This window comes from Epinephelus lanceolatus, chromosome 21 (assembly GCF_041903045.1).
Source record: "Epinephelus lanceolatus isolate andai-2023 chromosome 21, ASM4190304v1, whole genome shotgun sequence".
Lineage (NCBI taxonomy): Eukaryota > Metazoa > Chordata > Actinopteri > Perciformes > Serranidae > Epinephelus > Epinephelus lanceolatus.
The window spans coordinates 38,244,086-38,268,023 of record NC_135754.1 but is presented as its reverse complement, the minus strand read 5'-3'; the positions used below and the strand labels follow the sequence as shown (position 1 = coordinate 38,268,023).

General features: G+C 41.1%; 1 protein-coding gene across 4 annotated transcripts in view; it reads right to left on the bottom strand.

Moving 5' to 3' along the window:
• Positions 1 to 23,938, bottom strand: part of fmnl1b (formin-like 1b) — a 56,949-nt gene that overhangs the window by 5,698 nt on the left and 27,313 nt on the right. For all 4 annotated transcript variants that reach the window (XM_033612176.2, XM_033612175.2, XM_033612179.2 and 1 more), the window contains exons 8-22: positions 23,063 to 23,139; positions 22,800 to 22,893; positions 13,702 to 13,776; positions 11,592 to 11,702; positions 11,241 to 11,390; positions 11,056 to 11,157; positions 10,496 to 10,739; positions 7,569 to 7,850; positions 7,326 to 7,450; positions 6,198 to 6,400; positions 5,870 to 6,104; positions 4,544 to 4,612; positions 2,634 to 2,714; positions 2,391 to 2,520; positions 1,603 to 1,766 (exon numbers count right to left, since the gene is read on the bottom strand). In XM_033612176.2, the coding sequence (XP_033468067.1) occupies positions 1,603 to 1,766; positions 2,391 to 2,520; positions 2,634 to 2,714; positions 4,544 to 4,612; positions 5,870 to 6,104; positions 6,198 to 6,400; positions 7,326 to 7,450; positions 7,569 to 7,850; positions 10,496 to 10,739; positions 11,056 to 11,157; positions 11,241 to 11,390; positions 11,592 to 11,702; positions 13,702 to 13,776; positions 22,800 to 22,893; positions 23,063 to 23,139 (2,142 nt within the window). The remainder of the gene's footprint in view (positions 1 to 1,602; positions 1,767 to 2,390; positions 2,521 to 2,633; positions 2,715 to 4,543; positions 4,613 to 5,869; positions 6,105 to 6,197; positions 6,401 to 7,325; positions 7,451 to 7,568; positions 7,851 to 10,495; positions 10,740 to 11,055; positions 11,158 to 11,240; positions 11,391 to 11,591; positions 11,703 to 13,701; positions 13,777 to 22,799; positions 22,894 to 23,062; positions 23,140 to 23,938) is intronic.

Sequence of the window (23,938 nt, the reverse complement as noted above, 5' to 3'; positions counted from 1 at the left end):
GAGGTAATCACTCATTTTGAGATATTAAGTCATCCTTTAGCGACACTGAAGTACTATTGGGACAGGATTAGTTTTACATAGGGATGTGGACTAATGCCTGTGGATATTCTCATTTATCCATCCACAGGATGAAAGGACAGCACCTATCCTTGCCCAGGAGATTTAACAGCTTAACCTCGAAAAACAATGGTCGTTCACAAATGGCCTCATGTGACTCTGACAACTCAACGATGATACACCTTTGGAGCACTAACGAACCAGTGACATCATTGGCCTTGTGAAGACCTCCCCAGAGGTTAAATACCTGGGTGCTTCCACACCAGTTTGTCAGACGAGTTCCAGTCTAGTCAGACAAGCATGAACTGATGAAGCCTCTTGGATAAGAGGTGAAACGTCTTCTAAGACAAAACTAAGTCCAGTTGTGTTTGATTCAATTGCCTTGAGATGATGTGGACTAATGTCAGTTTACCACAGGATGTCTGTCATATAAATGTCCGATTCACACGGAACAAGAAATCTTCGTAATTCTACCAGAGATGGGAGTGCTAACTCGGTTTGCGCCCTGGCGTCACCTCCCTGTCGGCATGTACGTGCTACGTTGCGTCCTGTATGTGTAATAATAATTAATGATTAGCCCAATATGAAACATTGCCCATAATCAGGATTGTGTGTACACAACCATTAGCAATATGGATTTATATCAGGCCTAGCTAACACAACCAGAAGTCTTGTAGCTTTCTTCTCGACCTTGTTGATTGGTCTCCCACGTAGGGCTGTGTGATCATTAGAAGAATGTCCACTATCACGACTGCCGACAACACCGAGTGCTTCTTCAAGCGCCTCCATCATCGAAACAACGTGGAAAACTAGTTGTAAATGTGAAAAAATGGTTGTAAACAGGACGTGACGAAATATTTACATACATTTTTACAGAGGATCGCGTTCACACAGGATTAATACTACCCGAGGTATTTTCTCTGGACCGTTTTACAGAAGGTAAAAGTTGCCGTAATTTTTACTGACATTATCCATAATGATTACAGACAGAGGGCTTCAGTCATTATTTTTGAAATACTATGTCATTTTTTAGAGATACTTAGTCATTATGTTCAAATATTGAGACAATATTTTGAAATACAAAGTCATTATTTTAAGACAATTATTTATAATAACTGTCTTAAAATAATATATTATATTTATAACTGTGTTATTATGACAATGACAAATAAATAATTTATTGATTGATTACTTTGAGATGCAGTCATATTGTTGAGATACCAGCTCATTATTTTGAGACACTAACTCATTTTGAGATGATAAATATATTTTTTATGAGATATTAAGTCAATAGAGACACTGACTTACTATTTTGAGATCCTAAGTGAGAAAGTTGCTCATGTTACAATACTAACACATTATTATGAGATACTAAGTCATTATTTTTTCAAAACCACGTGATACATTCAAGAAAGTCTCATAACAACAGCTAGGATGAATTTTTTTATCACGCAGGTGTAAATGGGTTTCCATAAGAGGTGTATTAATGGAATACAAAATGGTGTTTGTACGGAGACAGTTTGTATTTAGGTAAACAAATCTGACCTGAGCAGTTTTTCCATCAGCTATGAGCGAGTCGAGCAGCTCGGTGCTGCGGCTGAGAAACGTCTGCAGCACAGGATTGTCTTTCTCTACAGTGAACTCTCTCCTGGTCACCTCCATGCCTCTCTCCAGAGCCCGCACATCCTGCAGGATGCTGTCAATAGAAACTACAGCAGACGAGAGAGTCAGCTCACATTCATTCACAAGTTCAATTTAACACTTGTATCATAGCTGATAGTGCTGTAATTCCACTTTATGGTATTAACGCTGACGCAGAGGTCACACTGTGGTGTCGGGGTGAGAGGACAGATAAACTGCACAAAGGAAAAATGATGTCTTAACTTCTCATTAACAATTGACACGTTCATATCTGCACCAGAGTGACTGAATTTACAACCATGATCCATTCAATTTCTACCAAAGGAACATTTCTGTTAAATATTAATCTCCTGGAAAGAAATATATTTGTCATAGTACGCATCAAAACATACAACAAACATCCTATAATGTAACATATAATAACACCTTCAGTATACTTTTTGTTTCCACAGCAATTTGAAGCCGTTACTACAATTATTTATATAATATTTAGGACTCGACATAACAGAAATAATATTTATTTATTTTCTTAAGTTGAGGGGACGTCTGCTGTCTGCCTTCAGCTAAGCCCCGCCCACCACTAATCATACTGTTTACTAACAGTAAAAAAGGGTCTATATATTGTAAACTTTTTAAAATATTAAAGAAGTTGCTGCTGCTACGTCCCTCAACACCTGTGTTCACGTACTCACCCAGCGCTGCCTTGTCCAGGAAGTGCAGCTCTGTGTAGAAGGACTGGACGTCTGGATATTTCTCCTGGATGATGTTGACGATGAAATGCAGCAGCGTCTGTTTTCTGTCTGTCGATTTGGTGTCTAACAGCTTGGGAGCAGAAAACAAAAAACAACAACAGTCAAAAATAAGACTTATTTGTTTAAATGATTTCTGGATTTGAGGTGATGATACATTAAAAAGTTGAAGACGTTTGGACTCACCAGATCTAGACTCTGCAGGCGGAAGCCGTACGCTGCTCCTCGCTTGCTGCTGTTCATGTAGTTTCCAAATGCTAAAATGATCTTTTCATCAGAAAGAGAGACAGAAACTTTATTTTCAGTGAGCAACGATAAAATCATTCATTCATGCACACAGAGGGCACATGGGCCTGAAGTTTAAGACATTAACCCTTTCGCCTCCCTCAACTTTTTTTTTGATTTGGATGTGTTACAGCTTGTGGCATAAATTTTTGCAAGAACTTTTCTTTTTAGTAACATTTCTGAAATCCAGTGTCTTTTACTCTCCTGATACATTTTTGCACCCTCTGGACACCTTTGTGGCAAAAATGTACACGCACGAAAAACTGCTATTAAATCATACATCAATATTTTTTTCTGCTGTTTTTCATAAATCACTTAAGCAACTTCAAAATTGCTCAGAACTACCAAACATTCAGTCATTTTTTTAAGGATTTTAACCCTTTAAATGACAGTTTAATTATTTTAAATGTTTCAATTTTTATTACAAAAAAAAAAAAAAAAAACACAACACAAAAAAATGTTTTAGTTTCCATATAATAAATAGGAGGGGGATGGAGCTTTGGTGGTCATTAGAGTCTTGGATATGTCAAAGACTAGCAACAAAATTGATTTGACTGCAGTAGTATTTTTAATGTAGTGTCAGATACTCCCTCTGGACGCCTTCGTGGCCTCAAATGCTTCATTGACTTCGATTAAAACCACATTTTTTAAATCTCCCTGCATTTATAGTAAAAACCATGTACTCTGTAATGTCAGCATTTCATTTTGAAGAAAAGTAGTGATAGTTGACAATTTTACTGTATTCCACCAGATTCAACCGTTTTCCCATTGTAGGCCGACGCATGAAATTCTTGTCATTTTTCTGTCTTTGCAGTGAAAGTTGTGGATGGTCCCAACAGAAGCGTTCCTTAGCGTCCCCATGTTTGGTCCCCCCTCTGTTGGGGTACCTAGCACACAGATCTGGTACTAAAAGGTGGAGCTAGAAACCCTGCAGTCTGATTGGTCAGTAGAGGACGCTCACTCTGGTTTTATGTAACCTCTGTTCATACATCAGTAAACTACAACTATAAAATGAAAGAGAAAAAAATCACTTCATTCACTGGGCCGACTGCCGGCAACTTTTAAGGTGGAACGTTAACTTGTAATGTTACTCAATGCATGAGTTGATGACGTGAATCCATCAGCACACCTTAAATTTCACTGTGACAACTTTGACCATCACTTTAGTTTTTATATGACACACACTTTTAGTAATGACTTTAAAAATATAGATGAATTTGGAGCGGATTATGTGAAGGTCATATATTCTAATCCTCACTTCCTGTGGGCTACAGCAACACTAAACCCCTGAGCTTGCCTGAGAAGGACTAAATGCACAAAGCTGCTATTTTTAAATATCCCATGGAGAGAGACTCTCACTGCAGCCTGTTCTATTTTGTTGTGAAAATGTGGGCGTGCAGCCTCGTTCTGTGGACGATAAACCAGGTGCAGACTTCCATCTGTGTCACCGCTGATGAGGAAATACAGCGAGTGCTGGACGGAGCAGTGAGTGACAACAACCCCGCCCACATTTAAGAGCACTGTCTGAACACACCGAGGGTCTAGGTACCATGTCTGAAGGCTTACTGCTGGTTCCAAAGGTGCTGGACTGAAAGGTTTGGTGGAGACGGGACTTAAACTGATCTTTTAGCTGTAATTCAGAGTTCTTCAACTTATAGACTTTACAATTAATATCCAACTGTGCAATTCTTTTCTACAAATGACTCCCACATAGCACAGAGACGTGATGTTGAGTCAGAAGTGTAAAACATCGGTCGAACATCAGCTGAAGATCAAACACATTTAATTGTTATAACAAGTTGTGTACTCACCTCGAGGATTTTCTTCAGTTTGCTGGAGGATTTGATCGACATCGACGCAGCGATGATGGCGTTCATTTGCTGCCAGACAGAGTTGAAACTGAGATTAATTATTTGTTTCTCAGCCAAATATATTTACAGAAATCCAAACTGTATAAAACGAGCAGATTAAAGTAGTCTTTGATTTACCTCTGGCCTCGTCTGTTAAAACAGACAGTTGTGTTGTTTAAAGGACATTAAGATGAATTATCAAAGTGTGTTTCACCTTTCATGCTTTTCGATTTTTTTCTCTGCATTTATGGAGAGCCATTTAAGCCAATATTAAATACAGAAATAAATCAGACTAAAGCCATAAAATTATTTCAGGATTTACTTCATAGGCATATTTATCTATTCATTTGAAATCAGTTATATAATATTGACTTAATTGACATTCGATATGTATTTCACTTGTTTTCTGACCCTTAGATTTGGCATGTTTTGCCTTTTTTGTTTTACTAATACTTGCTGATTGCTTTTATTGTCACTATTTTGTGTGGACTATAGCGACCCCTCTGTGGACGCTAATGCGAATCCAAATAAAGAAATTAATAAATAAAGACTTAGTCCTAGTAGAGAGTACTTGGGCCACATTGAGGAAGAAAATAATGGGAGATTTTGAGAATAAAGTCAAAATATTTTGAGAAATAATGTTGTGATATTAAATAAATACGTAAATTTACTAGAAAGAAATTTAAAAAAATTGAGATTATTTTTTTTTTGCCAGAAAGTCAGGTGACATGTACAGAGTGACAAAGGTGATGTAGAAGTGTGCATTCAGCAGCTTTATACATCCTAAAAACTCATATTTAACTAAGTCTTAAAATAACAAACCAACATGGCCTCAGACGGGACACAAACCCTGCTCTCCTGGGGGAAAGTCCTGCGCTGGACCCATTCATCCATCACAACTTCCCTCCTACATTGATGGTGTTGCTCTTTATACTGTGTCGACTGCATCGACTTTCTGCCAGTAAATTTATGAGTTTTTTCCTCAATAATTTACATACATAATTACATCATTTAGAGTTTAAGACAATGATTTTTTTCTCAAAATCATGACTATTTCTGTAGTGTTCTGACTTTATTCTTGAAATCTTTGTTTTAACTCAGCGTAACGTTAACACTCCTTCACATAAAACATGCTTTCAATAACATATGGAAGTTTTCGCTGATAAAACAATCTTTAATGACGGGACTATTTCCTCACACATCTTCAGCATAGGGACATGATGCCTCCGACCTTCAGTCTCTTCTCTGACACAGTTAAATTTACTGAACCCTCCTTCATGAACTCACCGGCTGTATTAGCTGGACGCTCTCGGGGAAATTGCCCATGAATGTGAGCGTGCTGATGCGCTGTGAGAGCCGCGGGATCTTGCTGAAGAGCACCATGAAGCGGTCCTCCTCGCTGAGCTCGTCCAGGGGCCTGCCCTCGTACTCGTAGTTGTGGATGAGCTTCATTTCGTACTCTGTGGGGATGAAACGCTCCAGGAGCTCCAGGAAGTCCAGGCTCAGAGCTCTCTGGTTGTACCTGCGGAGCCGCCAGTGACACACGTGTTGAATAATAAAACTAAAACAACAGATGATTCACAGTCAGATTGATCAGATGACTTTTGGTACATACGTCTCAATTGCGCAGCAGATATCAGATGCAGCCATTCCCTCCTTGCGCAGGGTGATAGCCAGGTTTTTGGCCCTGTTGGGCTCCATTAGAGACACTTTACTGGGGGTCTTATGGGCCAGTTTCATCTTGAGGGTCCCGAGCTCTACAGGGGCGGACTGCGCCTTGGTCTTAAACTGCTCCTCAAAAGTCGCCATGTTCAGCTCCTGAGAACAGAAATATGCAGAGGTGAATTAGAACAGATGGACGTGGCTCATGTTTGTGGCGATGAAACAAGAAATTTCTCATGTTGAAAACATATCAAGCAGCAGCAAAGTGTGGCGCTCAGCAGTGATAACATCTGTCTGCAGTAAGGAGATGCGTTTATGTGTTTCAGGCGGGAGGAAGATCTTTGTAACATGGCAACATGACATGTAGATACAAGAATACAACTCCCCACAATTCACTGCTAGAAGTTAAACTGTCCGCAGCTTAAAGATCTGTTGCACTCCGCCACAAAATTTAACAGCTGGCCAGCTCTCAGAGCGACCGCTGCAGCTTTCCATTGCCATTGCATGGTAGCTTGCCACAGGCCGCATTTTGCCACTGCTTGGTGCGGTTTTGGTGTAAACAGACCTTTTTCACAGCAGAAATTTTGGCTTGTACCAGCAGGAAAAAGACCAGATGGACCACAGCCACTGTTTGTTCCACCCGTGCTTTTCCTGCTACAAGTCAAAATGTCCACCATGAAAAAATCTATTGTATAAGTGACACCGTGGAAATGATTCAGACCAGAGAGACAAATAAAGAACAAAGTAAAATATAATACTGTTTTAATGAAGATATTCTTTATTAAATTAAAACTGCATTAGGACCCTCACTGTCCACTGCTGAACAATATAAATACAGACACAATACAAACTGTTTTATGACATTACAGGTCTTATAATAACTGACACAGTGTAAAAGGCTGCTAAGGACTTATGTACACTGCAAGTTTAATTACACCATTTAAATCCAAATATTTCTGATTACTGTATTAAATATAATGAAGAAAGTGTTTCACTGTGTCTGTGGGAGAGTCAGTGGGTTTTCATGTTCTGGAAAGATGCTCTCACATTGTATGAAGTGGAAACAGAGACGGACACAAACCTCTAAGACGTGCTCGTCGTCCAGCTCGTTGAAGATGGTTCCTGCCACCTGGTTGGATTTAAGAGCCTGCCAGTTCAACAGTGGCATTCGGTATTTGGTTTGAATCGGCTTCTTCTTTTTACAGCCTGGAAGAAAAATGAAAAAATGTTCATCTTCTAAAATAGAAAATCTAAATAATGTTATAAAATATCTGTTTATTTCTCAGACTTTTCTTTAAGCAGAACAAGAGCCAGGTGAACTCACCTGAGCTCCCATCAGTCACGTCCCCTGATGGCTGGGTCGTACCACCTCCAGGAGGCAGCAGGGGTGGTGGAGCTGCTGGTGGCGGTGGAGGAGGAGGAGGAGGAGGAGGAGTTGCAGTTGAGCCTGAAGGTGGAGGAGGAGGGGGAGGTGGAGGAGGAGGCGGTGGTGGTGGAGGAGCTTGTACTGTCGCTGACTGCAGAGGAGCCTCAGAGAGTTGAGGCTGAAGGTCTGAGGAGGAGGGAGACGCCTCCTGGTCTTTACCTGAATCTGTTTCTTCTTTAGCTGTGGGGAGAACAAAGACACTCTCAGCTCTGTGCTGTCATGAAGTGGAGCCAGTAGACCTTTCTGGATAAAATTTAAAGGTGCACTATGCAGGAACTATAGTTTAACGTTTGTAAACGGTATCGTCAGGAAAAGTGAAAGTGAAAGTTAAAGCCGCCACACATTCACCCTCATTTTGGAACGAGCTTTGTCCTCTTGGCTTCTCGCCTCACTATATTGTGTTTTTTTTGTCACTGTGTCCGTGATTTTCTGAGCTTGCTTACAGTCTTATGGTCGTTTCTTTTTTTAAAAAGTCCCGACCTCACCTGCACACTGTGCCCAGGAACATCCCGAACACAACAACAAAAGAAGACAGAGTGCAGATCTCCCCCTGGAAGCTGAACGAAAAGGAACAGTTTCACTACAAATCCTGCTTGCTTACAGGTACTTACGTTAGAAACACAAATATCAAAGAAAAATTATCAAATAAACAAGAACTGCAAGTGTACAAAATTGGGCAGGCAAAACGGTCCCGGTGTGGTATGATGCCATGTAGAAAGAAGAACACGATGAAGGCCAAATGTGACCTCCAACAGACGGTAAGGCTTGTTGTTTTTAGCCGAGCCAATTTTTTCAAAACCTTAGAAATTCCCTCAAGTTGCTCTTGAGATATCACGTTCACAAGAATGAAATGGACTGTGACCTTCGTCCAAAAAAACCTAATCAGCTCATAGTTAAGTCCAAGTGGATGTTTGTGCCAAATTTGAAAAAAATACATCAAGACATTCTTGAGATATCACGTTCACAAGAATGAGACAAATGAGGTCACAGTGACCTTTAACTTTGACCAACAAATTAAAATCAGTTCATCTGTGAATTCTCTCACGGTGTTCTTGAGATATCACATTCACAAGAATGAAAAGGACGCCAGGTAACAGTGAAACTGACCTTTGACCAAAAAAAATCTAATCATTTCATTGTTAAGTCCAAGTGGATGTTTGTGCCAAATTTGAAAAAACTACATCAAGACATTCTTGAGATATCACGTTCACAAGAATGAAATGGATGCAGATAACAGTGAAATTGACCTTAATCGGCGAGCCGCCTACGAGACCCCGCCAGACCTATGCCAGGCAAAAAATCAGAAACAGATGGAGGCTCTCATCGCTCTCCAAAGCCTCGGCGGCTTCCCTTGAGGCCTCTGAAAACACTACACCATTGAAAGACAGAGGTTTTGCTGAAAACTGAAGCCTGTAACTCTGGCTGGCAACGGTTGTAAACACCCAGGGATGAACTGCGCATGCGCGCCATTCTTCCTCTTTGGTCTGGGGGGTTGAAGCTCAGAACTGGGGCAGCTGCGCTCTCTTGCGGCGAAAGTCTGCACTGCACTCTTTTGTTTTCTCTCTTTTGAAATACTCGCTTATCAATTAATCGATAATTGATCGTTAATTTTTTTGATGATCGACTACTGAATTTTGATCGTTCGCCCATCCCTACCTTTGACCAAAAAAATCTAATCAGTTCATTGTTAGGTCCAAGTGGATGTTTGTGCCAAATTTGAAAAAAATAAAATAAATAAAAAATAAATAAAATCCATAAAGACGTTCTTGAGATATTGTGTTCACAAGAATGAAACAGATGCAAGGTCATGGTGACCTTGACCTTTGACTTTTGACCCTCAGAGTCAAATCAGTTCATCACTGAGTCCAAGGGGACACTTGTGGCAAAAATTGAAGAAAATCCCTCTTTGCATTCATGAGATATCACGTTCATGAGAATAGGACTTACAGACGCACAGACAACCCGAAAACATGATGCCGTGAACTGTTACACTAGCTGAGCAACTAATTGTAATCACTGACATGAAACATTTCACTGATAATTAGTGCAAAATAACAGAGTTGTTTCCAGATAACTGAACTGACATCTCCACATAAGCTGATTTTCAACCTGCAAAAACAAGTCTTTGCCTTTAATTCACACCACCCAGTGGACGGTGAATTTGATGTCCGCTCATGTCTTCACATTGACTTCATCTGTAATCACACCACCTGCAGAGGAGGCTGCCGGAGTATGAATTAAACTTGTGGTCAATAAAAGAATCGGTGCTGGTTGCTGAGAAATTACAGACATTATAACTCAATGTGGAAATTTTATCAACGTTTGTGACTAATTTAATACAAAAATCTTATTTCTAATTCATCATAGTAACAGCATGCTGTGTGAGCAGGAGGCCCATCAAATATTAGGAATTTAGTATTAAATCTGTCCCACAAATATACATTTTTCTAATTCATATTTCTCCACAGTTCTAAGGCTGCAAAATCTGAGCATAACATTTGTCATTTCATTTCACATTCAGCTTTTAAAGGTGACAGACGTGGCACCAAAGTGTCTCTATGTGAACCTCAAATACAGCCTGACCTGGAGGACAGAGAGTTTGAAGAGAAGTGAAACTCTTTTCATGGCGTTTAATGTGACTGCTTCCTGTCTCATCTGTGGAGGAGGAAGCTGATTCTCTATCACGTAGAGCAGCAGGAAAAAATGAGTGAATACTGGCCCTCCTGTGAGAGAACAATCTGACCAGTGGCTCTCAGGTAATTAGACTAATAATAGTAATAGTGATTATTCCAGTCTGCTGGTGTGACACGATCAGCAGCTCTGACCTTTCTGGATCACGTGCTGGATGACGGGGACCACCTGAACATCCAGCTGTCCAGAGGAGGAGCGCTCCATCCTGACCAGCCCCTGCTCCACCAGAGCCTGGACTTTAACCTCCAGCTCCCTCAGGGCCTGAGTGCATCGATCTCTGTCTGTCTCGCGCTCTCTTTCCCGCTCACGTTCGAGCTCTCTCTCTCGTTCTCGCTGCTGCAGCAGCGTCACCTGGGAGCAGGATTCACGCAGACTCTCCTACGATACACAGTGCGATACGGACACAGTCAGGAGACAGGAGGAAGTCTGTGTATATGACCATAAATATCACAGTAAAGTGGCCTAAAGAATCAAATACTAACCATAAACATCAGCAGCATTACACATCATCTCACTCCACAACTTCTTGCAGCAACATTAGCTGCTCTGTTTTTTCAGTAACGCCATGTTGTAAATTACTTTGCTGCAAACAGTTATATCATAACAGAAACAAGCACAGCTCTGAAGACAAAACCCAGGTTGTACTTTTCCTTTAAGAATAATAAATCATCAAGAGAAGAAGAGTGTACTCCACCTTTAAGAGCTCCACCTCTTTTGTCGTCTGAATGAGCTTCTTCTCCATCTCTGACACTTTCTCCATCGCCTCCCTCTCACTCTCCTGAAGCCTGGAGCTCAGCTGTCACACAAAGGTTCATTCATACATTGTGATTACCGTCATACACACTGTGTGCGTCTGTGTGTGTGTGTGTGTGTGTGTACCTGCGTGTTGTGCTCCTGCAGCTCCTCCATGTGCTCCAGCAGAGCGTTCTTGGTCTCTGCGTCCTCCAGCAGAGCTCCCACATCGAACACGTTGTCCAGATAGGCCTGAATCTGCACCAGCAGCCTGTCGCTCTCTGTGAACTTTAACCTCTGCTCACAAACACAGATATTTAAAGAACAATAATCACCATGATGTCACTGAGTAACACGTTACACATGCACAGAATGAATGTAACATTGTGTCAGTGTGATTCATCAGTGGGTTCTGAGTCTAACTGCAGAATAAAACGCCCACGTTTAAGGATTTAGTTTAAATGATCGTATGACTGAAGGGTCAAAGGTCAAACTTGCCTCCAGGTAGTCGTCCAGCCCGTGATGAGTGAACTCGTACTGCAGGTGGACTCTGAAGTTCATGTTTTCCACTGAGTGGACCACGATGTTGATGAACTGCATACAGGCCACCTGGTGGACACACAGAGGAACTACATCACTTAAACAGTCACATGCAGGACAGGACGCCTCGTCTGCAAAGAGAAGCTTTGACTGTGACTGTAGGTGTGAGTATTATGGTCTGTCATGTAGATTTACACAGGTCAGATCAGGCTGAGTCGACTGTGGTGATTGAGGAAAATCAGTTTGTTTTCTTTTCATGTTTCACTCATCAATCGACAGGAACTTAATCGATTAATCAACTTTTCAGTTTTAGTAATTTATCGAGCACAAATGTCAAGTCACAGTTCCAGTTTCTCAAATGTGAGAAAACCAAACACCTGGCTGACGGCTGGTTGAACAGAATGGCGACATCTTGTGCTCCATGAAACTGTGACGGCATTTTTCATTGTTCTCTGATGTTTTATGGACCAAACGTGTGAGAGAGGAAATAACTGGCACATTAAATGATTATGAAAGTAAGTGTTAGTTGCAGCCCTGTGTCCACGTCACCTGAGCAACTTCACCCTCTGTGCATTCATGCTGTGTTTACATGGTATTCATTCATCTACACTTTAACCTGCAGCAGCTGCTGTTTGGAGACAGCACACCTCCTCAACAAAGAAAAGCATTTACCGTGTCTACAGATGTGATTATTATGGTTTATAGAGGATCACAGATGTCAAATCAGAGTGAGAACGTAAGAATACAAACATGCAGGACGAGGCAGCAGGTTCTACTTTGTCAATTGTTCTAATCTGTCGATTATTTCTTTGATTAGCTGACGAATCATTTTATAGAAAAATGTGTTAAAACGTTGACAAATTTCGGTCTGTCTCTCCCAAACCCCAAAATGATGTCATCTAATGTCTTGTTTCGTACTCACGCCAAATGGTTTTAGTTCACCGTAATGGGAGAGTGTGTAAAGCTGCCAATATTTTTTTTGGGTACTTTTATAGTACTTTTCTATGAAAAATGACTCAAACCGATTAGTCATCAATTAGTCGACTAATCGTTGCAGAGTTAGCAGCTAGCGGAGAATAAATACTGCAAATTGTTAAAATTGCTTTTATAGTTCTTTTACGTTCCATGCAGTGCTGCATCAATTATTCAATAGATAGAAACGTAATCTACTATTCTGATAATCAGTTCAGTATTTTGATATTTATCAAGCAAAAATACCAAATTTACCAAAGTTTCTCAAATGTGACGATTTTTTTCTTCCCTTTTTTCCCTACATGATGGAAAACTGAATATCTTTTAGACATCATCTTGTGCTCTATTAAAGGGATAGTGCACCCAGAAATGAAAATTCAGCCATTATCTACTTTGTGGTTTCAATTATGTGTTTTTGGACGTTTGAATCTGGGGCGTCGTCAGCCTCCATTAGGTGGAGTTGTGTTGCTACCTCCTCTCCCCTTGGATCTCTGCAAGTGATGTGAGGACAGGTGCACTATCCCTTTAAGCTATGATGGGCATCATTGATTGTGTTTCTATTGTCATGTTTTATATCAATCAGTCAGTTTTATATCAATCAGTATCAAAATAGTTTAATAAATGAAAACAATAAAATATTGATTAAAAACAAAAAAAACAAATTAAACAATAATAATGATAATCAAATAAGCATGACTAGATAAATAACAAAACTATACAGTTATAAAACATTGCACAAAGGCCAGACTAAATAGATGAGCTTTTTAGTTTATGATTGAAAATATCCAGATTTCCAGTTTCTGAAATACACCAACAACCATGCCACGTTCAAAGTCACTTCAATCACCTTTCTTCATCATTTTGATGCTCCGTTTGAACTTCAGCAGCTCGTCTTCACCATGTCTACATGACTGAATGTTACAGAGCTGCTGACACCTGATTGGCTGATTGCATTAACGAGCAGTTAAACAGGTGTACCTAATAAAGTGGCCATTGAGTGTATGTGTATATAGTGTAACCTCATATAACATCACTTGCATCCTCATTGGACGACTGACTGTCGTCTTGAGAGATTGTTACTGTTGTTGAACTTTACCATGAAGTCGATGTTGTTGTCCTCGTGACGGAAATATTCCATCAGCTTCTCAAACCTGCTTTTCTCTCCACACACCTGAAACACATCGAGAGGAGAGAGAGAGTACGCATTAGATCACAGCAGGCGGACTGAAACTACACATCATTGGTCATCTTCTGTTCTTTTTAGTGTGTTTTGTGATGAACTGTTGATGTGTTAAATATAACTTCCACAGAGCTCTGTACGATAAAACAACCTGACACAACAGTTTCCTCCCGCAGGCCGTCACTCTGATGAACAGGTGAATCAGTCAAACTGTCCAATAACACCAGAACATCCACTGCTCCTGATTTAGATTATTTTATAGTTTTTAATGCACCACATGCACATACACTAAATATTATTAACCAGTATTTATTTCCTTTTACTATTTGTACATTTTAAAACTTACACTTACAGAAAATTTGATTTGCATGTGCAAATTTTATTTTCACTGTCAGTCGTTGCTTTTCATGTTTTTTATATAATATTTATATAAATATCTTTTCTTTCTCTTTTTTTTTGCGCTAATTTAAGCACAAAGAATTGCCTAAAAACTCAGCAATATGCATCATAATTGTTTTCAGAAAAGCTGCCATGATGTCAGGCACTTCTGGCCACAACAATCGCCCCGAACAAAGTCCACGAGATCCTGGAGGGACTGGAATACTTCTGTGTAAGTACATGAGAGCAATGCAAAAACACAGCGTCAAATTCCTTCTGTGTGTTCACGTACTGAGACAGTGAAGGGAGTTCCTTATCTGACTGTGATCTGAGCAGTGACGTCCTCTGAGACAGGCTCCTGATGATGGACTAGATACACTTGAGTTTTGTTTCTCCACATGTTCACACATGGGGGCAGTGTGCTCACACAGAAATATCCAAAACAACATTACAGTTAAGCAGCTATCTATCTATCTATCTATCTATCTATCTATCGATCCAGTGAATCAGAGGATAATTCAGTGTGGTCATGAAAATAGTTTCATGTTCACCTCAGCTCAGGAACAAACAGGAATAATGCAAATAATAATAAAGCCAGTTTCACTGTGCAAGATAATTACTGTGTCACACACAGTCGAGTGTGTTTGGTGTTTTGCAGGCACACCCTGACACAAACGAGGATTTTGAGGAACAACATAAAAAAAGTGTTTGAATGATGATTTGTTTTAAACTAACAGCTCAGCAGCTTCCCTGTCTCGTCTATTAGAAGCAGTCCCTCTCTGTGTTTGCGGTCTCTTCCTCTGCCTCCCCCTTTTTGCCCACTCATGTCCACTAAATAATGCAGCACGCCAACCTGACAGCCTGCACAACCCAAAACAATGCCCACGCTCTGCTACTGAGGGACACATGAGCCAGCTGCTGGCTCAGTGCCCACCCACCTGCCTCTACTCTACAACCAATCTATCGCACCCTCCATCTTTCTCCAACTCCCTCTCTCTCGCCCACACACACACGTCGGCATTGCTGTGGCATCAAAACAAGCGGCGCTCACTGTGATACTCAAGTCACTGCTGTGATAACTAATGCTGCACTCATCAGCCAGGTGAGGTGAGGACTTGTCACCTCATTGTCTCATTTCTTCTTTATTAAAGGATGATATTCTACATTTCTCTTACTCTCAACAAATCACATTAAAAGACCAAACAAACACTGAGTGTGTCTGCTGACAAGTAAATGTGTGTGTATCAAAGCCTGGTATCTTCTTCCTCTGAGCCGTAGAGATCCACTGTTGTTAAATCAGTGAGCCACACTGTGTCACTTCATCACCATGAACACACACACACACTGCAGTTTATTTAGACTCAGTCACATACACACCGTCCTGCTGCCACAAATACTCACTAGGGCACTAAATGAGGATTAATCCGCTGCTGAAAATAGTCCCCAACAAATCCACTATTTTCTCCAGTTTGTTTGATAAAAATAATTAAATGAGCACCTGTTTATTCATTCATTCATTTTCATAACCGCTTATCGGTCGTGGGAGGGAGGGCTGGAGCCTATCCCAGCTGACACTGGGTGAGAGGCAGGGTTCACCCTGGACAGGTCACCAGACTATCACAGGGCTGACACATAGAGACAGACAACCATTCACACTCACATTCACACCTACGGACAATTTAGAGCCACCAATTAACCAGTCGAAAGTTATTCACAATGAGAGCAGCGGTGTAAACACTTCACCTGATCGCTTCTCTCTGGCTGGAATAAATGAATTGTTTCTACCTGTGTTTGCAGTGTGTGGGGGTAACATGAGGTGACGCAGTGCGGCCCACATGACATACTATAACAGCTGTTTCTACGCTAAGTTCATTCATATCTTCAAAAATATTTTGCGCTCTGCTAGTGCTACTTTCTCATGTGACTGACGTGCAGACTGCGCCCCCTGCAGTAAAGGAACACCTCTCTGGTGACAAACGTTGCACAGATACAAGTCCATTTAGTCAGGGTCAGACATTTTAGAAAACATAAATAAAAGAAAAACACATATTTGAGTGAAGGGGGTCTGAAATGTTTACAATGTGCTCTGCCTCAGGCGGTCAGATGCCTCGGTGTCAGGACACAAGCGCTCTCAGGACAACAAAGATGTAATGAAGGAATGAGTGCTCTTAATGTTTCCTTTTTTTAAAACTGTACTTCTACTCTGGGAAGCACCTCTACTGCAGACGCAAAGTTTCCAGCTGCCTGGAAGAAAAGGAAGCACCACCTGTCTTTTGACCACGATGTGATGATGACAGTGCAAAACCCAGAACAAGAGGAAGCCTCCAAATACAATCTCTGACCACACTTTTTATACTAAAATCTAAAAACGACAACAGTAACATGAAGTGCTGCTGTGCCTCATGAAAAACTCTGAGATCTCCACTTTTAAAAACTCTTTAAACCTCCACAAGCACACTGCAGTGAGTTGCACAAACTGTAGGTCAGGGTTCAACGCTAAGGTTTTTTTTCACTTGCCCGGTCGGGCAAGTTGGTCAGAGATCTACTTGCCCGAAGTCAGTTTTTACTTGCCCTATAAAAATTGTTTAATTTAAGCGGCTATCAAACAACAAAGACTGCAGTTATTTTTATGTAATGTGATCTTTATTCACACTGTATTTATTAATTAAAACAACATATGTCATGTATTGTAGCTTAATTCCTACACAAAAATGACAGTGTCAGAGCTTAAAGTGAAAAATTTGTCAATCGTTCTCCGTCTATAATTTTGCGCCCTACTTGAGCCATGCCCACCTCTATTTATTTTTCACCCCTCTCTCCAGTTCTGCTGTATTAACACCGGGTTTAATATATTTTGCTTCCATCTCTCTGCCCTGCTCTACTCTACTTCAACGCTACTTAGCTCTCTCTCTACTCTACCAGTAGACTACCACATCCACCTGTTGCACAAAACACACACAGCAGTGTTTCCTCTAGGATGGAGTTGTAGCAGCGGAGGTGAAGCACATGCATGAAAATAATTTTCACATGCGTGAAACTTTTTTGTATGATTGCAAAGCACAGCCTGCTGGGATGTTTCTGTGTATCTACTGGCACCAGAAGGGCTCTTTAGGACTAAGTACATACAGTACATGTGTGCACAGTAATGAGCAGGTGAAATGTCTGTCTAGCTTACATATGAGGTGTCTCAAGATTTAGGAACATACAATTGTATTGAATATAATAAAAGTAAAAAGTCACATGACATGCTGCTGTTTTATGCTATGACCTATTTAAGTGCTGGAAGTTGTTATTTACGTGACAACGCCTGACCATGTAGAGACAGAAATGACACGATGACATAACACCATAAATAGTATATTGTTATGTTATTATATGAAGCGTCCGTCGCGCAAAATAATATGAATGGGGGCTGTGGGCAGGACATTGTTACACAGCTGTGCCTGTGACTTCAGGCAGAGAGACCGCTGCATCAGAGCAGAAGGAGCACGTTTTAAAATACATTTATTTTATCAATTAGTTATTAACTTTTACTATTTTTAGCAACTTGCCCGATCGGGCAAGTGAGTTGTTAGTTTACATGCCCGACCGTGAGTTTTACTTGCCCCGGGCAATCGGGCAATCCTTATTGTTGAGCCCTGTAGGTGAAAATGTAGTTAGCTAGCTGACGTTAGCTTTAGCCCTTTTTACATCGAGATCGCACTACAGTGCTGCTACAAAGTCCCGTCTTTACGTGGCCTTTGTATTTTTATCGTGCCGCCTCAATGTGTGAATACAGACAGTATGGCAGCATCACAAAAGCAAAAGAGGCGTGACATGAAACACAACAGTATCGACCTCTGATGTGACACACAGCATACACATTGAGAGCCCTTTATATACAATAACAATGGCATAACTCGCCAATAACAATCATTTACTGCCCCCTGATCTCGTACCCTGGCCAAAGGGAAAGGAACTCCCAGACCTTGTTGTTTCCCCAATTTGCGGACATTTTCAGCCACTGGTTTGAAGTTTGAGTTAGCTGCTAACTGCTATCAGTTGCCTTTTAAAATCTTCGGTGGGTCACACACAACACATCATCAGAATGTCACACTTCCTGCCCTGCCTAGTCCTTGCTGTCCCTTTTACACAGACGTCTTTCGGCACTTTTAATACCTCCGCTGCCGGCTTATATCTGAGACAACTCTGTCCCCTTTTATACAGAACGGCAAGGTAGCATAACGACATGAAATTGCCACCTTGAAAATGCGGTTTAAAAGAGGGCTAATATTCTTTTTTTTGACCTTTTATAATGAATAACCCTCATTAGAAGGAGTTAGGGTAATTACTTCATTAAAATAAACTCTTAACGAGTGCTGTTATCTTATTATTTTGCACTCATCCGCACAACCTATAAAATATTAAAATGGAAAGTAACCTGCACCTTGATAAATGTATTAGCCAGGTGCTTTTTTTTACTTTTACTTGAGTCATTTTTTAAGGGAGTAATTGTACTTTTATTTGGGTGTAGATTGTTCTGTGCTCTGCCCGGCACTGGGACTATCCTCAGCAGGAAGTTTATATTCAGTCCAGCAAATTAAAATCAATTAGTTTCTGTTTCTGTCTCGTGTTTTCCCCCTGGACACTTAAAGGCAAATAACTGAGGTTAAACTGTCTCTAGTAAAAGACCATTGAGTCTAATTAAACTGCTGTTGTAAGTGTTCCTGGAATTAAAAAGGCAGTTGATGCTGGCAGCTCTGGGTTACTGTGAGGAGTCAAGTGGACAAGATCTGAATCCAACAGCCACTGTGGTCCGCAGCAGACGTTAAACTCTTGTGTTGCAGGGCAGGTTTCTAACATTGCTGACATGAACTAATATTAGACCGTCCTAGTTCAGGTTTATGCTCCTTTCTGTCTGCGCTGTTGAAGCAGCAGGAGGCCAACAGTTGCTGCTTTCTCAGGCAAAGAAGACAGAGGGCCAAGGAGAGGTCAGAGGCACCTCGACAAGTGTTTCACATATTTACGCCTCTTCAGTCAGTTTCATCTGGCGGCGGGACAACTGGGCAGAGCAGCTGACGGGGGGGCAGGTGGGTCTGGGGTTCCCTAACCTGATTTTCAGAGCAGTAAAGGGCTGCTGGAATGTGGGTGCTGAAACACTGATAGCACTTGCATGTTAAGCTTCAGTTTAAAATAATGTGGGCTGAGTCATCCCTGCATCCATCTTGTCTGTCCATTCCTTCCTACTTTTCACGGTGCATTGTGGGATACTTTGAGTCCACTATATAGGGTATAATAATTCCCACTATATACTCAGACATGATCACTGACCTGGGGTCATGTTTGTGTCCACCTGATGAATCTAAGTCCTAAACTTCAGCTGCTCAGTGCTTAGCTATGTTCACCAGCTGGTCTCTATCTGAGTTTGAGCAGGTAGACTACTGAAGGTTTTTACAGCTTCTTCTCTAAAACAGCTGAGGCTGAAAATTGAGAGCAGCGAGAGAAAACTAAGAAGTAAAGGTGCAGACCTGACAGATAAACAATGAGCTGAAGCTTATTATAAAGCTCTATAAAGCTGAGAGGAGCTGCAGGTTCAGCTGATGATTCTCTCTAACAGACTCCACTTTAACACCGTCACATTGTTTTGATTTAATACATTTTTATTACAAAAGTTTCGATTGTTGCCAGGGTATCCAAATAGGCAGTGTTCTGGTGTAGAAACTCAGGTGTAGGTATAACAGCACACATATATTACAGGCCTACAGGGTCATGTATTCAGACCGCAGTCCCTCTCACAGTCCAGTGTACACAGTCACACACAGAACACACGGTATGTAGATTGATGTGTGTAATGTGGAAGCAAAGTTCCCAAGAGTCAGTTATGTTTGCATATTTTTAGCTGTACGCTGTGAGCAACACGTGCTGAGGTTGGCACAACTAGCAGCTTGGCGTGCGAGTCAGTCACACTGTGGTGAGCACAAATGACATCCCTGATCACCTGGGTCATAAATGTTTGGGTGTTTTGAATTTTCAAATATTTTCAAATATAGCCAAGGCCAACTAACTGTAACACTGACATATCTGACCCTAACGACACACATGATGGCCGGGTGGGTCAACAACTCACGTGTGACCCCAACGACTCACTGTAAGGGTTCACACCCATGCAGAGTTCAAAGCCTGCCACTCTGCACCAGTCAGTCAGAACTGAAGAAGACTCTTGAATAAGAGGCGAAACATCCTCAAGAAACTCAAGCAAGTCCAGTTCCCTACGATGTATAGCACTTAACATGCTTTCACTCCTGACCTGTTTGGATCAGTTAAAATAAACTCAGGTCTGTTTGTTAGTGCGGTTTGTTTGAGCTGGTGTGAAAGCTGTCAGTCAAACCCTGGTGCGGACCAAACAACCGAACCGAGACCACTTGAAAAGCTGTGTCTTCCAAACGGACTCTGGTGCAGTTTGTTTGTGGTGTGAAAGGAAACGAACCAACCACAGATCTTATGATGCAGATATGAGATTGTAGCAACAGCTAAACAAATAAATCCATCTGCTGATCCTGAAATCTGTATGTGATCTCAAAGTGTATCCCATAACCTCTTTATGCTAATGCATACATGTAACCATGGTAACCATATGCACGTCAGTGAGGGAATTTTCCCTGATTAAATTACTGTGTTCAACTCAGTGTGCTTTGTCTGTTCATTACAAAGTGTGTGACAGTGATGCGACAGTATGAAGCTCTGAGTCATTACTGGACAAGACGCCTTCTTTTCAACCTGTCTTTACGTTAGTCATCTTATCTTACTATATAATGAAGAAACTCTGTGTGTGTGTGTGTGTGTGTTCCACGTTTTTCTCCTCACTGACTTGGTCAATCCATGTGAAATGTGGCACAGTGGTAGAGGGTCATGGGAGGATGCCAATGAAGCAATATTACATCAATTGGCCAAAGGGGGGCGCTATAGCAACCCATTGAAATGTCAAACTTTGAATGGGCATAGCTCATGCCCCGTATGTGGTAGAGACATGAAACTTTGCACAGAGATGCCTCTCCTCATGAGGAACACATTTGCCTCAAGAACCCATAACTTCCGCTTATATAGATTTTCCGCCATTTTGAATTTTTTGAAAAACACTTCAAATGGATCTCTTCCTAGGAAGTTTGAGCGATCTGCATGAAACTGGGTGAACATAATCTAGGGACCAATATCTAAAGTTCCCTCTTGGCAAAAGTTGGAAAACTTACTAAAACTGAGCTTCTATAAGGCAATGAATATTGCGGAGGGCGTGGCTCATCACATAAAGGTGTATAACATCTCAAGGGTTTCACCCATCACCACGCAACTTTGTAGACATATGACCACACATAATCTGAGGGACCCCTTCATTATTGACCCCATCAAACAAAATGGGGGCGCTAGAGAGCTCATTTCTTATCTAGGCCTAACCGCCATATGGATTTTTACTAAACTTGGTAGATATGTAGAACAGGACGCCTCAAGGTGACTGGAGAAATTTAACTCTAATTGGCAACTGGGTGGCGCTATAACAACAGAAAAATGCTTCAAAATGGCTAAAATGCGACCGATCGCTGTGGCTCCCCCTGTGGACCAATGTTGGTGTTGTTTTCTAATGTTTGGTATGACTAAGTCATGGTATGGTATGCTGTACATAATCATGCAAACTGTCAGTGTGTCATTCTGTCAGTCAGTCATTCTGTCTGTCCCACGTTTTTCTACTCACTGACGTGGTCAATCTATGTGAAACTGCACAGAGGCATTGACGACTGGCATAGGTAGAAGGTGACAAAGATACCAATGGGTGTGAACTAGTTATTCAGAACATGTGATTGATCTGCAGTCTGATAACAGCCTCCTAATAATGCTCACAATCAGTTATTTCTCTATGAATATGAATATAAACACTTAAGAAGCATTAAAGTGCTGCTGCGGAAACTTCTGTCAGTCACCAGGATTTGATTTCTCCTCCTTATGATGCAGGATGACACACACCAAAACCGCCCACTCAGGAAGTTACCTGTCAGTCGGGAGACCTTCATGTTTACTCCTCTTGGTTCGTTCGTAAAGTCAGTGTGAACAAGAACCTGACTGAAACTAAAATGCAATAATATATATTTTCTTCCCTCTGGTGCGTCAAATGAACCCAACTACAGGTGTGAAAGCAGCCACAGCAACACTCCTAATGAACAAGTTTTATTTTTTCATGCTATTTATTTTGTATTTTCAGTTTCACATCATCAGTGATACTCTCCGTTTTTTTAACCTGCTGTTGCCCTTTGCATTTTGGGAAAGTGTTTGTATAGTGTAATACACAAGTGTTTGAAATGCTGCTTATTTTTATAATGAAAAATAGTTTGCCAAAGTTTCCAGTGGTCAAAGTGTGACGTCAGTCCCCTGCAGGAGGAGGAGGAGGATTGTGACTGTCTTTGACACTTTGATGCGACTGTCTGTTCAAAATAGATGCTGCACCAAACCGTGACTTCTTCGTACCTTTACACCCCTAACTTATTAAAACATTTAAAACTCGACCCAGTTCCTCATCAGTTAAACTGTTGGTTGTGACGAGTCAGACCAGCAGGACAAACACTGGATCCACAGGTGTAAACACCACCATGGCTGAAGAGAAGTTTAAATACCTCTTCAAAGTTGTCGAAGGCAGAGAGGATGATGTCATGGCCTCCTCTGACCAAACAGACGGCCGCCAGCAGCTCCAGCACCAGCGCCTTGGTCCTGACAGGATCAGTTAATATGCACAATTATTCTCAGATGTTTTATGAAAGTCTTTGTGTGTGTTGTGATGTTGACAGAGTTACATCACAGAGTTACATCAGAGTCATGATGTCAAAGTTATCTTACAGGAAACACATCACACACACATATCAGAGTTTAGACAGTTCACCTCGGGTTCCTGTTGTTGAGGCTGAGTGTGATCTCGTTGACACAAGAAGGATGCTTCATCACCAGGTTGAAGCCAGTCTGACAACACACACACACACACGCACACACACAAATATAAATGAGATATATGTTGAATATATTTGGTCAGAATTACGAGATGTAAGCTGAGATAATAATATTGATTCAGTATTTAGACTTTTCATTTCAAAGTCGTATTGAACTGTTCGGTACAAGGCTTTCGGTTCGGTACGCATTACGAACCAAACGTTACAGGTAACAGGTAACATGATGTCTGTCCCTCCCACCCCCCAAACCAGTACATTCTCCTCCAGTGAGACACACTGGGAGGCACGCTATGCTAAGCTAGCTCATTTCAAGATGGTTAGTAACGTCAGCAATAGAAGATCTTCTGATAACCTACAGGTCTGGTGTTTGGAGCCACTTCTGTTTCGTAGTGCTGCACGATTTGATAAAAATGTGCGATTGCAATTTAACAGAGATGTTTATTCATGTATTTAGCAGACTGTTGACTCGCTCACACACAGTGGGTGAAAGAATTGACATTTTAATGTCAGTAGTAACATAGTTTTTACAAACAGTTGACTGGTCTGACTCTACAGTTCAGTACGACACAGTTCTCAGTCTTTTCACATTTTCAAGTCCATTTCAGCCAGACTGTAATTCCTGCTTTGTACGAAAAACCAAAAGGCAAAATTAGGTTAGTTTTTATACATTTAAAATCTTACAAATCAAGTAAATTTCTCTGGCATTTCCTTTCTTGCTGTACCAAAAACGTACCTCACTGTGACACCACTGTATCGTATTCAACTGTGCCATGAATTTTGTGTACCGCTACACCTAGTCTCTTACACAGACG